The 19,360-nt window shown below is 40.9% G+C and overlaps 1 protein-coding gene across 1 annotated transcript in view; it reads left to right on the top strand.

Annotated features, from left to right (window-relative positions):
• Positions 1-11,508, top strand: part of PAIP1 (poly(A) binding protein interacting protein 1) — a 30,384-nt gene extending 18,876 nt beyond the window's left edge. The window contains exons 8-11 of the mRNA XM_049768243.1: positions 977-1,094; positions 2,077-2,131; positions 4,734-4,827; positions 11,147-11,508. Of these exons, the coding sequence (XP_049624200.1) occupies positions 977-1,094; positions 2,077-2,131; positions 4,734-4,827; positions 11,147-11,240 (361 nt within the window). The 3' untranslated portion in view covers positions 11,241-11,508. The remainder of the gene's footprint in view (positions 1-976; positions 1,095-2,076; positions 2,132-4,733; positions 4,828-11,146) is intronic.
• The last annotated feature ends 7,852 nt before the right edge of the window (positions 11,509-19,360 follow it).

The following is a 19,360-nucleotide window of genomic DNA, read 5'->3' as shown; positions in this document are numbered from 1 at the left end:
CCAACCACCTTTGGTCCTGGATCGGCTGCTTGCAAGGCAAACGCCGCTGTGCTATCTCTCCGGGCCCATGTCAATTATTTTTAAGTGAAGCAAGATAACTTTACTTAGATATAAGGGGAGAGACAGAGGAAAAATGTGTTCAAGAAAGAACATGGGCTTGAGGGCAAGTTGTTATTTGCCACTTTTTTTTTGGGGGGGGGGGGGTTGGGTCACACCTGGCAGCACTCAGGGGTTACTCCTGGCTCTATGTTTAGAAATCGCACCTGGCAGGCTCAGGAGACCATATGGGATGCCGGGATTCAAACTAATGACCTTCAGCATGAAAGGCAAATGCCTTACCTCCATGCTATCTCTTTGGCCCTGTTATTTGCCACATTTAATAATATTGTAGGAAATGGCAAATGGCTTACAACATCTGTGGATTGGATATAAGTGTTTTGGGGTTTGTTTTGTTTTGGGATCATTACTACTTGGTGCTCAGGGCTTATTCCTGGCTCTGCATTAGGGAGAACTCTTGGCAGGGCTCAGGGGACCATCTGGGATTCTGGGGATCAAAGCCTGGACAGCCACATACAAGACCAGTACCATACCTACAGCTGTACTATTGCTCTAGCTCTGTAAATTTTAAACTTAGGAAATAAGGTGCCAGAAAGATAATACAGGGGTTAAGTAAGGCACATGCCTTATATGTGGCCATCCCAGATCCATCCCTCATACTACATGGTTTCCTGGTGTAATTCTAAAAGTCTCTTAGTACCAACAAGGGGACTTGAATAATCCCTGGCACATTGAACCCCACCAATCCAGTTGGCCAAGAATTGTTGGGTGGAGCCCCGGAACTTCCTAAGCATGACTATAGACAACATTGTCATGCCCCTCCACACATACTCCCAAAATTAAAGGAGAAAATTGTACAGCTCAGATATTTTTAGAGTTTGTTAACACTTTAACTCATTCTTTCCATTTTGGTTTGCAGAGATGTAAAACAGATGCTCTTGAAGCTTGTAGAACTTCGGTCAAGTAACTGGGGTCGAGTCCATGCGACCTCAACTTACAGAGAAGCAACACCTGAAAACGATCCTAACTATTTTATGGTATGCTAGTGTTAACATTTTTGGGTTTTTTTGTTGATCGAATTCTGTTTTTGCAAATATCTAGATCAGTTACATAAAGTAGTTCTTAGAATTTAATACCCAACAACTCTATTATTGCTGGCTTAAGAATCTCTGCACAGGGCCCGGAGAGATAGCACAGCGGTGTTTGCCTTGCAAGCAGCCGATCCAGAACATAAGGTGGTTGGTTCGAATCCCGGTGTCCCATATGGTCCCCTGTGCCTGCCAGGAGCTATTTCTGAGCAGATGGCCAGGAGTAACTCCTGAGCAGCACCAGGTGTGACCCTAAAACCAAAAAAAAAAAAATAATAATAATAATAATCTCTGCACAGCCAACAAATAGAAGAGACATGGAACCATGTAGTGGAAGGGTGAACTAAGGACAGAGTCATCCACTGGCTAGGAGGACTGACATGGTTTGGATTTTGGTGAGTGGATAGTTTCCAGAAAGCAGTTCTGCCAGAGAATTTGTAAATAAAGCTCTGAACCTCTCACACTCTTACTTGTTTTGGTAAATTAGAAAAAAAAATTTGCTGGGACAGTGATACTCTGGAGCTCCTGGAGCTCTTTTGTTTCCACGAATAAAGCAGCTCTGGGGAATGCCCCCAGTATGGTCCCCTTTTAGAAATTCTTCAGTGAGAAATGGTGGAGAGGGGAAAGAAACCACCACTCAGAATGAGCAGGCATTTAACTACAATAACGCACATCAGACTTACTCATCTTGCATGTGATGAATGGTATATAGGTAGGGTTAGAACCACAGGAACTTGACATAATAGAGTAGGAACTCTGAAAACGACTTAACTAGTAAAATGAAAATGGCTTCTAGGAAATTGGTTTTCTTTTTTGCTTATTCTTGCATTATCAGGTGCAGACAAGAGACATCAGCCATGCTTCATTAGTTAATGTGCTTTAAAACAATTCTGAAATGATTACATATTTGTATCACTTTGATTCATCCTAGAATGAACCAACATTTTATACTTCTGATGGTGTTCCTTTCACTGCAGCTGACCCAGGTATGTGGTCTCACAACCATTACCTGCTATTTTTGTTAGATGGTATTTGACAGAAAGTCTTAACTTTACCAGCACAAAATTGTCACTTTTTGAAGAATTAACATTATCCTAAAGTAAAGTCATTACATTGACTTACACTTAGAAAATTTCACCTAGTATCTTGAGTACTAATGTAAGATGGAAAGAAAACCTCAGCTAAGTGCATTTTAATTATTCTGATTAATTTTTTTATTTTATTTTTGGTTTTTGACCCACACTTGGTGACTCTCAGGAGTTACTCTTGGCTCTCTGCTCAGGAATTACTCCTGATAGGTTATGGGGATCATATGGGGTGCCGGGGATTGAACCCTGGTCAGCCGTTTGCAAGCCAATCAATCTACTCACTGTATTACGGCTTCAGCCTCTATTTTTTATTTGAAAGTTTAATTTGGGGCCAGACCGATAGCACAGCAGTAGGGCATTTGCCTTGCATCAGGCTGAACCTGGATAAACCTGGGTTTGATCCTGGTTTTTCATATGGTCCCCCGAGCCGGGAGTGATTTCTGAGTACATAGTCAGGAGTAATCCCTGAGTGTCACCGGGTGTGGCTCAAAAACAAAAGAAAGTTTAATTTGGTTAGTGTGGAAGGAAGTAGTCGATCTCTGTAGTTCACTCTATACTTAGTAAATTACATCAATATGGATTTGATTCTAACAAATACAAAGATGATGTATTTTAGGACCAGAAAGATAATATAGTGGGTAGGTTCTGGGAATGTATGGAGTGAGGTAGGAATGGGGCATAACTCAAGACAACTTGCTCTCCGATATTTTTTACTTGAAATCCAAGGCCTCCATGACATGTGGAGATGTAGCTTGTAGAGCAGTGCATGGTTTGCCTTAATTTGTGTGTGTGTGTGTGTGTGTGTGTGTGTGTATGTGTGTGTGTGTGTGATAGAGACATAAAGAAGAGAGATTTGTTTCATTTTATTTGTCACCTGTAGACTTGATAGTCTTTTGTGAACTCATTTGTACATTTAAGAGAATTTGTCTTATTTACTACCTCGACTACTTGTTATGTGTATTTGTTGGGGCACTGAAGGACATGGAATAGAGTGATAGCACATGCTGTAAGTTTGTTCTCTGGCACCAAATGGGTACCCCTCGCATCTCTAGGAACAAAATTAGGTATGGCCCCCCCAAAAAATAAAGCATATGTTGTGAAAAGATGTTAAAATTTTAGTTATCTCCAAATTGCCACAATTGAATGTTGGATATCACCAAACCTTTATTCTGGAATTTGTTATAAATACAGTCTTGGAGAAAAAGTCTTTATCTCTTGACTGTCTCTCCGCTTGAAATTTGAGATGATTACTTCTAACAAGTTTGGTTTTTCTGTGAACCGATCCCATGCATTGTTCAGAGGTGGACACCATAGCAACATGCTGATCTTGAACTCAGTTACTCTGCTGTAGGCAGTTGGCATATGGGAAGCAATAATCTCATTTGTAATTGCTTTGGAAGTGTCCGAGCTAGGGAAAGTTGATATAAATGAAACATTTATCAGGTATCTACCTTCCAACTGTCTCTGCAGGAGAGATAAGAAAAGAAAATGCCTTGTCTAAGATCCTGGACCAAGGTTGTCTTCAACTAATTAAGAAACATAGACTAAATGACATTACCTGCTAGCTAGGTTGCTTTTATCACCCTGTGTTGGAATAATGGAAGAGCCGGAAGTCAAAATGTTTATGGAAGGATAAACAGGAATAAGAGAACATATTTTTGTCCAACAAGTTACATAGCCTTATTTTATTTAATGGAAAGAAATATAGAGTATAAGCAAAAACAAATGTACTAAAGTATATTTTCAAATTTAAAGGAATAATTCATACATTTAATTAAAATTATGGCTAGTGCCATACAGGCCATAGTATGGGTAGAGCATTTGCCTTGCACATGGCCTGCCTGGGTTTAATCCCAGACACCTCATATGGTCCTCTGAGCACTTCCAGGAGTAATTCCTGAGTGTAGAGCTCAAAATAGTCCTTGAGGGCCCGGAGAGATAGCACAGCGGCGTTTGCCTTGCAAGCAGCCGATCCAGGACCAAAGGTGGTTGGTTCGAATCCCGGTGTCCCATATGGTCCCCCGTGCCTGCCAGGAGCTATTTCTGAGCAGACAGCCAGGAGTAACCCCTGAGCACCGCCGGGTGTGACCCAAAAACCAAAAAAAAAAAAAAAAAAAAAAAAAGAAATAATCCTTGAGCATCGCTCAAGTAGTCCCCAAACTAACAAAATTTATGAACAAGCCAAGGGGCTAAAGCAAGCTACTAAAACATTGGATCTAGGGGCCGGTGAGGTGACGCTAGAGGTAAGGTGTCTGCCTTGCAAGCGCTAGCCAAGGAAGGACCACAGTTCGATCCCCTGGCGTCCCATATGGTCCCCCCAAGCCAGGGGCAATTTCTGAGCTCAGGAGTAACTCCTGAGCGTCAAACGGGTGTGGCCCAAAAAACCCAAAAAACATTGGATCTAATGCAATTTAAGAATTCTAAGTATAGTCAACCATTTGATGAGATTTCTTAGTATTTCTTAATTATACAGTTTAATTGTAAAAAACTTTTTTTATAGATTATCAAGAGAAATATCAAGAATTACTTGAAAGAGAAGAGTTTTTCCCAGATTATGAAGAAAATGGAACGGATTTATCAGGGGCTGGTGATCCGTAAGTTGTTTTTGTTTGTTTGTTTTTTTTTTATTAACTTCTTTATGGAATTTTGTTGTCAGAGTTTGTGGTGATAGTGTATGATAGTATTACATTGTTTGATAGTATTATAGTGGTATTCTATCGTACTTAATTTACCCAAATTTTTCATGAAATCTTTAGAAAATACAGGGAGCTGAACGATAGCACAACAGGTAGCATGCTTGCCTTGCATGAGACTGATCTGGAATTGATCCCTGGCATTCCATATGGTCCCCTGAGCACTGCCAGGAGTGATTTTTTTTTTTTTCTTTTTGTTTTTTTGGGCCACACCCGGTGACACTCAGGGATTTACTCCTGGCTATGTGCTCAGAAATCACTCCTTGCTTGGGGAATCATATGGGACACCGGGGTATTGAACCATGGTCTGTCCTAGGTCAGCCGAATACAAGGCAAATGCCCTACCACTGCGCCACTGCTCCGGCCCTCAGGAGTGATTTCTGAGTGCAGAGCCAGGAGTAACTCCTGAGCACCACCAGGTGTGGACACCCCCCCCCCCAAATAAAATCGTTAGAAAATACAAACTTGGGGCCAGAGCAATAGCACAGCAGTAGGGCATTTGCCTTGTAGGCGGTCGGTTGACCCAGTCGGACCTGGGTTCGATCCCTGGAGTCCCATGTGGTCCCCAGAGCCAGGAGCAGTTTCTGAGCACATAGCCAGGAATAACCCCTGAGTGTCTGTCACTGGGTGTGGCCCCAAAACAAAAAAAAAAAAGCAAAGCAAATACAAACTCATTCTAAAAACGCATGTGTAATTGGGGGGGGGGGACTATACATATATGGCATACTCATAATTTACTTTTATAAATTCTGTCATTATATTTAAGATTTTAAAATAAGTAGGTGTAGGTGGGGGTGAGGAATAAGTAGTTGTAAGGCCACAGAGATAGCTCAAAGGCTGAATGCTTGCTCTGCATGCAGAATGCTAGGTTTGTGTATCTGGTACCACTTGGAAGCCTTAAAGCACTGTCATATATAGGCCCCAAAGAATAACAAAAGTTAATAATACAAGATCTTAGAAAGTTCTCTGTCTGTTTTTAAAACATATCTCAGCTCAAAAGATATTTTAAGGTAAAAGAAATTGCAGGGGCCAGAATAATAGCACAGCAGGGAGGTCATTTACATTGCACACAGAGGACTGGGTTTGATCTCTGGTATCCCATTTAGTCCCCTGAGCCTGCGAGGAGTAATTTCTGAGCACAGAGTCAGAAGTAACCCCTGAACACTGCCAAAAAATAATAGCAACAACAACAAAAGAAAATCTTCATTTTCTTTGTAGAAAGTGTTTGGACTGGGTAAATATGTTATAGTTCTTACTCTCAGTTTATTTGACATTGTTATTCTGTACTCAGCTCAGTGGAAAATAAGTCAGACACTTTTTTCTCTCTCCTGTCTTATGCTTTATTTTTGAGATCTATTATGTTATAACTTTATTCTAGTTTAATAGAAAAAGATACAGGTATCTAAAATATAGGCATAATTAATTGGAAGATTGAGTCTTCTGAACATTCCACTAGGAGCTCAAGTTGCTCATAGCATTGAATTTTAGTTTCAAACTTTAGTTTTGGCAAGCTTTATATTCTCTTACTAGATTGAAATTGTGGTCTTTTCAACTCATGGCCTGTACTATAAGAGGAGGAGGAAAAACAGGAAGTCAAAGACCCATTGTTAGTTAGTGGGATTTAGTGAGGGAAGGTTATTGGGAGGTGAGGCATGGGTGGCATCATGTTGTGAATGCAAGAACCATTGGAAGTGACCTTGATGCAGATTCTGGTTCTGCCACATCTTAATCTTACCTTAAAAGATTTTTATTAACCTCATGGGGTAGGGCATTTGCCTTGCATAAGAAGGATGGTGGTTCGAATCCTGGCATCCCATATTGTCCCCTGAGCCTGCCAGGAATGATTTCTGAGCGTAGAGCCAGGAGTATAACCCCTGAGCGCTGCCAGGTGTGACCCAAAAACCAAAAAAAATAAAGATTTTTATTAACCTCGGTCTTTTTTTAATGTCTAAAATGAAGAAGATAGTAGTATCTTTTTGTTTTGTTTTTTGTTTTTTTGGGGGCCACACCTCTTTGATGCTCAGGAATTACTCCTGGCTAAGCGCTCAGAAATTGCCCCTGGCTTGGGGGGACCATATGGAATCGAACCTCGGTCCTTCCCTTGGCTAGCGCTTGCAAGGCAGACACCTTACCTCTAGCGCCACCTCACCGGCCCCGGTAGTATCTTTTTTGTTTGTTTGTTTTTTTTTTTTTGTTTTTTTTTTTTGGTTTTTGGGCCACACCCTGTGACGCTCAGGGGTTACTCCTGGCTATGCACTCAGAAGTTGCTCCTGGCTTCTTGGGGGACCATATGGGACGCCGGGGGATCGAACCGCGGTCCGTCCTAGGCTAGCGCAGGCAAGGCAGGCACCTTACCTCCAGCGCCACCGCCCGGCCCCGGTAGTATCTTTTTTAAACCATTTTTCTTGATATACCAGGATTTAGAATACCATGAATTATGTTTCCCATGCCAATACCACACCCATCTCCATAGGTCCCACTTCCCTCTATCAGTGTCCCAACGGTCCCTTTCACTCATATAACCTTCCCCACACATACCCCGGTTCTGTAATGCCAATGACTGAACAACTGTTGTTCCTTTAGTATATTTCTTTATATTCCACACAAAATAGAGAAAAGTTTTTTTGTGTGTGTATTTTGACTCACAGTGGTGCTCAGGAGATCACTCCTGGTGGGCTCAAGGACCGTATGAAGTGCCGGGGATAGAACCCAGGTCAATCAGATGCAAGACAAGTGTCCAGCCATTCTGGTCCCTGTATTGGCTTTTTGTTAGAAAATATGAGTGCTTAAGGGTCTGCCTTAATAAGTAAGAGATACATTAAAAATCTATAGATACAATAAAATCTGTAGGCAAAACATTTGATATGAGTGAAATAATTCATTATTGAAAAAGTATAGGGCATCACAAGTGCCCAATGAGTGCCATATTCAGTGGCAGTTTGTTTTTTAAAGGAATATCCTTTATCTCTTACAAAACTGTTTTCAAGACAGACTAATCATTCCTTCAGGTCTGAATGATAATGTAAGTAGATAGAGTATTTTTGGCGAAGTTTTCATTTCATTTAGGTTTTTCTTTCCTTTTTTTTTTTTTTTTTTTTTTTTTTATATTCCACCAACCATTCTCTTCAGTCCTCAGTCTTCATTTGATAGATATGCTGTGAATTTTAGGAACTTTCCATATTAACTTCCTCTTTTGACCTTGCTGTTTTCAGTATACAGTCTGTCTTTGATTTTTGTCAAAATGGTTATAATGTATCTTGGAATTTTTATATTTGGGTCTACTTTCACTGGGACCCTCTGGTTCTTGGATCTTGATGCCTGCATTCCTCAACTTGGCAAAATTCTTAGTTTATTTGTCTAGTGGCTCCTCATCGAATTTTCCTTCCTGTTCTTTTCTTTGTTTTCGTTTTTGTTTTGGGGTCACACCTAGCGGCACTCAGGTTACTCCTGGCTCTGAACTCAGAAATCACTCCTGGCAGGCTCCAGGGGATCATATAGAATGCCAGGTTTCGAACCACCACCATCTGTCCTGGATCGGCTGCATGCAAGGCAATCCCTTTACAGCTGTGCTATTTCTCCAGCCCTTCCTTCCTGTTCTTGAGTGACTCCATGATTCTTACTGTTCATCTTGAACTTGTCCCATAAATTCTCTGATGTGCTACTAATTTCTAACTTTTTTTCCATGTTCTGTTTTCTAGAGGTTTACTGTATTTTTGAGCACCTAATCCTTTCCTTAGCTGTTGTTATTTTGCTGCTCAAACCTTCTTTGTCTTTATAATTTTGTTTGTTTGGGGGCCACCCCAGTCTATTCTGAGGACTTATTCCTTGGTCTGCATGCCTTGTGGTGCTCCGAGAACTATATAGTGCTCCTGGAGATCGAACATCAGTCAACCATGTTCAAGTCATGAACCTTACCTGCTGGTCTATGTCTGCACCCATCTATTGCAGTTTTTTATATCACTTACTGTAGTAGTTTTTTGATTTCAGCTCTTATGTTCTGCTGACTATTTGTGCCATTGTTTCTTTGAGCTGTTTAACATCCTCAATGTGGTATCATTAAAGTCTTTGAGAATTTACATAATTGCTTGGTACTGGTAGAGCCTGTATCATTTAGCTTGATGGTTTCTTTTTCTTTTTTTTTGGTTTTTGGGTCACACCTGGCAGCACTCAGTATTGGTTACTCCTGGCTCTCTGCTCAGAAATCGCCCCTTGCAGGCAAGGGGGACTATGGGATGCCGGGATTCAAACCACTGTCCGCATGCAAGGCAGATGACCTACTTCTATACTATCTCTCTGGCCCAGCTTGATGGTTTTCTTAGAGTGTTCCTCATTGTGTTTGCTCTGATGCTGTTGTTCTGTTTGTGAATCTTTGTATTTAGCTCCTTGATAATCTTTGAGGGTTCAGGCTGGGTTTCAGTTCAGGCTGTTTTCTTTTTTTGTTTTTTTGTTTTTTGTTTGTTTGTTTTTGTTTTGGGGCCACACCCAGCGATGCTCAGGGGTTACTCCTGGCTGTCTGCTCAGAAATAGCTCATGGCAAGCACTGGGGACCATATGAGACGCCGGGTTTGAACCAACCACCTTGGGTCCTGGGTTGGCTGCTTACAAGGCAAACGCCACTGTGCTATCTCTCTGGCCCCAGTTCAGGCTGTTTTCCTTCTACCTGTCACCCAGTCACAAAAGTAAGTGAGGTGGGATGAGAGAGTTATGGTCTGACTATATATGTAGCCACGTGGTTCATATGTGGAGGTGGGCCTGCTGAAAAGATAGTGGATGGGTTGGACATCAGTAGGATCTATCTTTTTAACATGGCTATGATAATGTATACAGTAAACCCTTAGTGAGCACCTATTATTTTATGGGAATCATTGTTTTGTATCATTTTGAACACCTAATAATTGGGAATATTACAAAGATAGTCATGATTGAGATTTAGGCATACAGATTTCCAATACCAATTTCTTCACTAGTGTCCCCTAACCTCTACTAATTTCTCTTTTCTTAACACATTGCTGCCCCCCCCCCCCCCGACTCCCTGCCTGCCTCTGTAGCAGGTGATTTTCCTTTCCAACATTGTCCTAGTATCATTTTTAGGAAGTAAATTCTTATGACAGTCTGGTTTCAAATACGAATGTCATTGAGTCATTGTAGGAATAGCATTTTATTGTTTGTTTGGGGGGTTCATACCTGGTGGTGTTCAGAGGTCACTCCTGGCTCTGCACAAAGGATCACTCCTGGGGCATACTTGAGTACTGGGGATCAAATCTGGGTTAGCCATGTGCAAGGCAAGTAAGTGCTTTACACACTATCACTCCAGCTTTTAGGAACACCATTTTTGGTATTAAATACATACTCTATTTTTACTCTATAAGACGCATGTAGCATTTAGATGCTCTCCTCCCCTGCACTCAGGCGTCAGCTCCAGGCAGCTTTTGCGGGGAGAGGAGAGTGCATCTTATATGAAAAATATGGTAGTAGGTATGAATCATTGGAGGTGAATGACACATCTGAAATTTTTCTGTGATAGTATACTTAAATATATGTATGAAATTAATATTAACTTTGAGCCTCAAGTTGATAGGTCAAGCATTTAAATTTACTTTTTAGGTTAAATAATTCATCATATGTCTACAAGATTGCTGAATCTTTTTTTTTTTTAATTTTTGTTTTTTTTTTTGGTCACATCTAGTGGCGCTCGGGTTACTCCTGGCTCTGTGCTCAGAATTCACTCCTGACAGGTGGGGTGGGGGACCATATGGAATGCTGGATTCGAACTGGGGTCTGTCCTGTGTTATATGTGTGTCAGGATTACTGCTGAGCTATATTGCTCTGACACAGATTGCTGAATTTTAACCATGAATGTGTGGTTCAGATTCCAGTATAATCTCTTAAAATAGGTAGTTTGTTAAGGAAGTGAGATATTTGTGGATTTCTAAGCACAGCTTACATTTTGTATTCTTATTTAAAAATACTTTTCCCCATTTTTGAGCCAGTGGTGCTCATGAAGTACTCCTGTGTGCTCCAGGGACCATACTGGATGTTGGGGACCAAAACCAGGTAGACCGCAGGCAAAGCAAACACTAACCACTGTACTATCACTCCTGCCACACTGGTTGCATTCTCTAAAAGTAGTCTTAGCAAAGTTATTTTTATGACTTTGCATCTTAGACATTCTGAACTGAAAAATCATTAAGCTCATAAATTATCTTTGCTTCTTTCACAGGTACTTGGATGATATTGATGATGAGATGGACCCAGAGATAGAAGAAGCATATGAAAAGTTTTGTTTGGAATCAGAGCGTAAGCGAAAACAGTAAAATAAATTTCGGCATATCAGTTTTATAAAGCAATTTAGGTTATGATTTAGCAGACCCACAGGAAAGCAAGAAAATTTGTTAGTACTTTACCAAATTAAGGATGTTGAGTTATGTTACTAATGTATGCAACTTTAATTTTGTTTAACATTATCTGCCAAAATAAACTTTATTCCCTATAACTTAAAATGTATATATATATAATAGTTTATTATGTACAGATAATTCCACTGTTTTGGCTGCAATAAAGTGATTTTTGAAATAAATGAAACGTTGAAAGTAAATTTTGCTAGCTGGTTAGAAACTTATCATTTAAATTCTACTTTCATTGAGGGAAAAAAATTTTAGCCTGGAAATACATATTACTACAAAGAATGTAATTTTTTTTTTAAGATATGAGTGTCATAGCTTTCATTTTACATTGGAATCTCAATAAATTGTGTTTCAAATCACATGTTTATCCATTAAAGTTTTAGAATATATTATTAATATCTGATTTATCTACCCAGCTGCTATTTGATACTAGGGATTTTTTAAGTGTCATTTAATAAAAAAGAGAACTCTGAAGTAAACAACTAAGATTCTTCACCAAGGATTTGCAATTCCAGAATTACTTTTTTCCCCACCTAACTTCATTACTTTCAAACCCAGATCATTAATTATTTTGTTTTATATATATAAAAGTTTTATTTTTATTTTGTAGCATGAGTTTCATTGACTTTTTACTAGAGAATTTTGTCATTCATGTTTTCATCTGCTTTATAATTAAAACACCTTAAAGATCAGTTTTCTAATACGTTTACTATAATGTTGAACCACCGTGGCCCTAATATTTTTTTGTAATGTCAGATCTTTTTCCAACTAACGAAAAAGTAAAACTTATGTACAAAAGAATTGTTTGTAAATATGCATGTAAATAGTTAATAATCCACTGTTGTACACTTGGTACATCTGTGTCTGCTAATAGAGGTAGCTGTCTCACTTTTCTGTTTTTGTTGAGTCTGGATTAAAATTAGACTTTGAAAATAAAATTTAAATAGTTTTGTTTCCTCTTAATTGGAGTGATATCCTGGTATTTTAAAAAAAAATTGTTGAGTTTGTTTATATGACAAAATTAAGGTATCAAATCAGGAAAAACTATTATGGTATGCTTTAGCGTATTGAATAAGAATTTACTGGTAGATAATTATGCTTCGAGAAGCTAGTAAATATACCTTCTAAAATATAGATTCATTATTAAAAGAAAACAGCTTCTATATGAGGTTTGGAGAAATTCAGAATTATTTTTTCCCACCAGCACTTGTGTAACCTGAAATAGGGAGAATTTAAAAAGGACACTGCAGGGTTTGGAGAGAGAGCATAGTGATAGGTCGTTTGCCTTGCATGCAGCCAATCCAGGGTGGATGGTGGTTCGAATCCTGGCATCCCATATAGTCCCCTGTGCTTGCCAGGAGCGATTCTGAGCACAGAGCCAGGAGTAACCCCTGAGCACTGCTGGGTTGACCCACTCCCACCAAAAAAAAGGACATTGCGGCAGGCTAGAGGTCAAGTAGTGTGCTATTGGAATATAAACTTCCAACAGTTGCTAATAGGAACAACTTTTCTCTATTCTGTGTTACTTAGGAGGCCTTAGCTAGCAAAACTTTAGGATTGGAGGTGATTCAGACTACTAGAGACTTTAATCACCTGGAGTCTTCACTCATCTTACTCTTATGCCTCAGATGACTTGAAACCATCTCTTGACCAGAAGAATCACATAGCATACAACATGTGCATTTGGGTTGGACATCTTCCAATATGGCATTGTGAGAGGAAAGACCTAGGAAGATGCTGCATTTTGAAGCTGTGAATTTTACTTAGTAGTCTCCTGTCCATATGACCGGAGGATGTTGAGGAATAGGTGGCAATGTTCTGATTTTTTTTAATGTCAGGAAGAGAAGTTTATTTGGAGGTAGAATTTGAACTTTGGATAATAGAGTAATTCTGTAAACTGTGCTATTAAGTATAGGAATGACAAGTGGGTTGAGGTTAATTTTAACTTGTTTTTTAAGAATAGATATTTAGCAATGGAAGATATTTGATGTGAAACTAAATATCTGTCTAGAATTAAAGCTTAAACTGCTTAATTGTTGATGTTTAAACATCAGCTTAAATGGAAAAAGAAAAATGCCTATCTGTTGATCAGGCTTGAAGGACAGAGTAAACTGCAGTTAATAGGAAACTCTAAGCCAGCTATAAAATGCCATCATGACACTCCTCCTTGTATGACCTCTGCTTTATTACCAGTGAGGCCCCAGGCCTTTGCTAGTTCATCTGTTACCAAGGATACCCACTAACTAAGCAGCCCTTGCTCTGTGACAACAGCACCAAATTTCTAGTTAAGCCTAAATCTGTTGTAGAAACAGCATCCAATGGAAAAAATGGCCTCCCTTCTCTTAGGGCTTCTTTGGTGCTTTTCAGTGTGAACAAATCTCAAAGATGGTGCTCTCATCTTCCCATGTGGAACACTATACTTAAAATTCCTCTGGAGTGTGCTCCTTTACAAGTCATTTAATACAATTATGTCATTAGGCAGGACTTTAGCAGAAGTAAGTAAAATTATGAAAGTCATTGCTGCATTTAGTCAAGCTGACCAAGCCTGAGTGATTTAGGCACTATGCTTGCATTGAGGCTATTGTGGAAGGATTCTACCTGGTAGTTTTGTATCATAAATTCATAATCTTCACCTTCATTCCCATTTTCAATAACTTCAGACACTTCCCATTCTGTGCCCTTCATTCCTTAAATGATGACTTCACCGTGAAGAAATGGCGCCAGACAAACATACAGAAACGAACTTCATTCTTTCGATATAGGAAATTTCACTCCTTAAGGGCCATTTATTTAATATGCCTGAATCTCATCCACTTTCATGTATACTAGTTATTTGGCCTGTATTTTTGTAAATATATATTTTTTTCTTTTTCTGTTTGTATTGTGCCACACCTGGTGACACTCAGGGGTTACTCCTGGCTATGCGCTAAGAAATCGCTCCTGACTTGCAGCACAATATGGTACATGGGGGAATGAACTACAGTTCGTCTTAGGCTAGCACAGGCAAGGCAGACAGACGCCTTAACGCTAGCACCACCATGCTGGCCCTATGTATTTTGCTTAATTAAAGGACCACCTCTGGATTTTAGCTTCTCTATAGGCTTCATGGTTTGATGCTGATGGAGTTGTGCTGGGCTGAGGCCCGTATTGATTGGAAGTTTGTCAATGCTAGGAACTGAAACAAGGAGATAAGGTGGCAACAAAGACCATGGATCAAACTTAACCTAATACATACTATTCATGCACTCTACATGCACTGTACTTCTTTGAGAGACCTCCTTGGCCCCTTTGCTGTGATTTTTTTTTTAAATTTTAATGTAATATTTTTAGTTCTTTTATAGTTGTGCTGGAAATTAAACCCATGGCCTTATACATGTAAGTGTATAAGTTGCCGAGCTACATCGCCAGCCCCTGGTCTATATTTTGTAAATCACCCAATTCCTTTTACCCTTTGCAAGAGTTGTAGATTATGCCATCCTTCATATCAAAAGAAATCTGATCCTTGCAATTTTCTTTAGCTATATAGCCTTTTATCTGTTTCCTACTCTGGTTTCTCAATGTTTAAAAATTGTTTTATTGTCTATCCTATTTGTTCTTCAGGCCTGCTGTTGACTTTCAGCTCTGCTGTAATAACCCTCATAAGTCAGCCTGATCTCCATGTCACTAAAACTAGTAGAAATTTTATTCTTTGGCTTACCCTCTAGGCATTTACTGATAGGTGTTCCCAAGACTGAGAACCTCTTTGTGCCTAGAGTATACTAGCTCGTTTAAAAAAAAAAAATCTGATGTTCCTGTAGGAATTTTATCCCAAAACTTAATTCTTTTTCTTCAGGCCACTTCATCCTGTTCTATATATAGCTCAGTTAATAACTATTTATTTCCAATTTCTATATTCTAGACCTTTGCTAAATTGTTACTTTCACTGAGAAAATACAAAATTTGTCTTGATGTTCTTAAATTTGGTGGTTGTCCTACATCTTCTTATTGATGGTTCTGCCACTTTTTCATTTGCCCAGCCTTACAAAAAATCTTGGCGTTGCTTTTAATTTGTTCGTCACCAAAATTGTCCAGTTAATCTATGTATTTGACCAGGTACCCTCCATCCTCACTTTTGAGCCTCAATTGCTGCCATCCTTCCTATTGGCTTTGCAAAAGCCGCTACAGAGCTTCTGTATTTGAGTTTACATCCTTCTATCCTTTCTCCACTCAGCGCTTCCAGAAAACTTTCTAGACCCTTCCGTAGTAGAGTGAAAGGAAGAACTTGAGTAGAATATGACCTGAATTACCTCTATTTTTAACAGGTATTTATGTTACAGACCCAATGAAGACATGTTTGGGTTTTTTAGTTTTTTGGGGGGCCACACCCAATCCTGGGCAGGGTTACATCTTGCAGTGTTCAGGGACCATATGGGATGCCAGAATCGAACTCAGGTCAGTTGCATGCAAAGCAAGCATACTCCCTGCTGACCTACCACTGTGGCCCAAAGAAAACATTGTTTGAGGCTGTCTATGCTATATATAAACCCAAACACAATCATGTATGTAATCAAGGTGTTTGAATAAAATATAAAGAAAAAATATATAGCATAGATAGGGGTCAGAGCCATAGCACAGTGGTAGGGCATTTGCCTTACACGTGGCCAACCCATGACTGACCTTGGTTTGATCCCCAGACCCCAGGACCAATTTCTGAGCGCAGAGCCAGGAGTAACTCCAGAGCACTGCTGGGTGTGGCTCCAAAACCAAATGATACATCTCTCTCTCTCTCTCTCTCTCTCTCTCTCTCTCTCTCTGTATATAAATATATATATATATATTTTAAGATAGAAGTTAATTGTTATATCAAATACTTGGGAGGATTTGAGTTACTTCTCCCATTCTTTATTAAAGCCGTTACCATTTACCACTGCCTTCCAGGGAAAGCCCATAATCCTTAATCCACTAGATCTAACCGTGTTGCATCTTTACCACCCTTGCTGACTTTTCCCCCTAGGAAAGCTTGCAGAAGGTCATAATTGAAATGCCTCTTTAAGACCCTTTAAGAGTCCAGCTTTCCTAAGTGTCAGTCAGGGCTTTGGCCTTGATGGTCAACCTCTGCTTGAAACTTGCTTTTCATGCTCCCTGCAATGGCTCAGGGAAGCTGGGTGTCCTAATAGTCCTGTGTTTCGCCGCAGGAGCTTGCCACAAAGGTGCTCTTCCTCTTCTAATCACAGTTCACATCCTCAAACTGGGTCTCCGGCCTTGTTTTCGTCCCAGTGTATCCCTCACTCAGCAGGCGCGCCGACAATAACTGTCTAATTGCAATAAATACAGATTGGACTTGTGCCAAATGAGAAAAAAAGTCTTTGAAACTTTTGGCAGCGCTCTCTTCCCAGAAGCTTGACGGGATTGTCATGGTCTCATTATTGAAGTGAGAGCTGCTCTGGGAAAGTCTGATAATCATAGGCTTGCATACAGCCGATTGGCACTGTGTCCTCCCGTCAAGGCAGGTAATTGACAAAGAGGACTCGGGCACATTCCTTACTAGGAACCGTCGCCCCCACTTCCGGTTCCGTCGTTTCCCTCGGAGTGGGGCGGGGCCCTGACGCTTACGGTGCGCTCCGGGCGGGCGGGACTTCCTGTCTGGCCCTTTCCGGGACGCGGAAGTGCGCCTTGCCCAGGGGCGGGAAGGTTTGAACCGTTCTTGTTCGCCGGCGTTGACTCTGGGGGGGCCCTGAGTTGGCGCCGTGGCTGCTCTCTTGCCGCTCATTCTTGCCGCACTCACGGCCTGGACACGCTCTGTGCCTTTAGTCTTCTACCCTGGCGGTCATTTTCTTTCATCAAGAGACGTTTGTGTTGTGGGGCCTTTGTCAGTCCTGAAACGGTCTCGGAGTTTGGGCGTGCGCAGAAGCTGCTGAAGTTGCCCCTCGGTTGCTTTTTTGCAAGTTGCCTTTTGCAACTTGATCCTCGTTGCCGTGGCCCAAACTTCCTTTCCGCGGCTCTCCGGCTCCCAGCTGCAGTGTGAGTCCAACGCGGTGAATGTGGTTCTGGTGGTGACGCCTTTTCTGTAAACACACACACTCACACACACAAGCACGCACATATCTGTCAACCGTTGGGAAGGCAAGTTCTCACTGACGCTTGGAGCAGACTGGAGCCGCTGCTCGTTCTACTAATGCAGTGGGCGGGGTGGGGGAACCACATTGCTGTCCTAGGGAGAGTTAATGCTGAAAATGGGGGTGGGAGTCGAATATGGATTTTTCCTGGATTTGCAGGGAACCTGAGACCAGTTCCACCATTTCTTGCGTACCGTATTATTTGAATGAATTGATGTCAGCTCAATACACTTTTACAAATAAGCAAAGTTAGAAAAACATAAGTTGGCCTAACTGTACGTCTGATACGACGTCAGATAGATATACGTACTTTTTAGAGTAGACTTTTTGTTATTGCTTTTTTGTGGAAAAGGCGAATGAACTAAAATTGGGAAATGTAGGGAGGAAATCACAGTGTCCAATTTGTGTGTTGTGTATGTGTGTGTGTGTTTTGTTTTTGGGTCACACCCGGGGACACTCGGGTTACTCTTGGCTCTGTGCTCAGAAATCTCACCTGGCAGGCACGGGGGACCATATGGGGTGCCGGGATTCGAACCACTGTTAGTCCTGAATCCGCTGCGTGCAAGGCAAACACCCTACCGCTGTGCTTTCTCTCCGGCCCCACTGTGTCCAATTTTCTTTTAAAGGAAAAGGAAAGGAAAGGAAAGTTTGCCGAGATTAGGCAGTGCTGTCAAGTATTTAGTAATAGAATGAAGAGAGTGACTGTTGGCGAAACACTTTATTTCATTAAAGAGATGGAGGAGAAAACTGGATGTAGTGAATTGAAAGCTAATGAGAAAGTAGACAGTGGTGGTCATTACACTTACGTTCACTTGTCAGACATGAGGATAAAAGGGAAAGTGATGGGTCAGAAGGATAATGTAGAAGGGCAGGTACCCTCCCTCACCTCTCAAACAGGAGGCAGAAACTGCTATCTATGGAAAGTGTGGTTTTGTTTTGGGTTTTGGGGCCACACTCTGCAGTGCTCAGGGCTGACTCCTGACTCTGCCCTCAGAAATTACTCCTACTAGGTTCAGAGGATCATATGGGAGGCCAGGGATCAAACTTAGGTCTGCCAAATGTGAGGCAAGTACCCTACTTTTGGTGTTATCCCTTCTGTCTCAGTGTTTGTGATTTGTTTTTGTTTTGGCTTTATTTTCCTGTTGCAATTACCTGAGTTTAATAAATATGAAAAAGGATAATGTCCAGGTGGAGGTGGGGCAAAAAAAGAATAATGTCCTAGGAGATTTGTTGTTAGAAAGGAATGTTAGATTTATGGTCATCATCAGCATATCTTTAGTGCTAGGCACTATCATAAATTTCCTCCTTTTTATTAGGTTTTTGGGCCACACCTGGTGCTTAGGCCCTGATGCTTAGGGATCAATCCTGGAGGGGTTTAGGAACCATATGGGGTGTCTGGGATTAAACCTGAGTTGGCTGTATGCAAGGTAGGAGCCCTCTCAACTATACTATCTGATTTTTAAATCCATCTTTTAAAAGAGGAAACGTAGCCAGCAGCGAATAGTTGATAAGTGGTGGAGTAAGAATGAACCTAGTCGTCTTAATTCCCCCTCCTTCCTTCCTTCCACCAATAAAATCTTAAATGAGGGAACTGTAGCCATAGAACAGCAGGTAGGGCAATGGCTTTGCACACTGCCAAATCATAGTCAATCACTGGTATCCCATGCGATGCCCATGTACTGCCAGGAGTAACCCCTGAGCATTACTGGATGTAGCCCAAAAAGCAAATTAACAACAAAACTTAGTGAGCAGGAGCCGGAGAAATAGCATGGAGGTAAGAAGTTTGCCTCTCCTGCAGAAGGTCGATGGTTCGAGTCCCGGCGTCCCATATGGTGCCCTGAGCCTGCCAGGAGGGATTTCTGAGCATAGAAGCCAGGAATACCTCCTGAGCACTGCCGGGTGCGACCCCCCCCAAAAAAAAACCCAAAAAACAAA

Source organism: Suncus etruscus, chromosome 2 (genome assembly GCF_024139225.1).
Source record: "Suncus etruscus isolate mSunEtr1 chromosome 2, mSunEtr1.pri.cur, whole genome shotgun sequence".
Taxonomy (NCBI): Eukaryota; Metazoa; Chordata; class Mammalia; order Eulipotyphla; family Soricidae; genus Suncus; species Suncus etruscus.
This window is presented reverse-complemented; position numbering and strand designations above follow the sequence as displayed.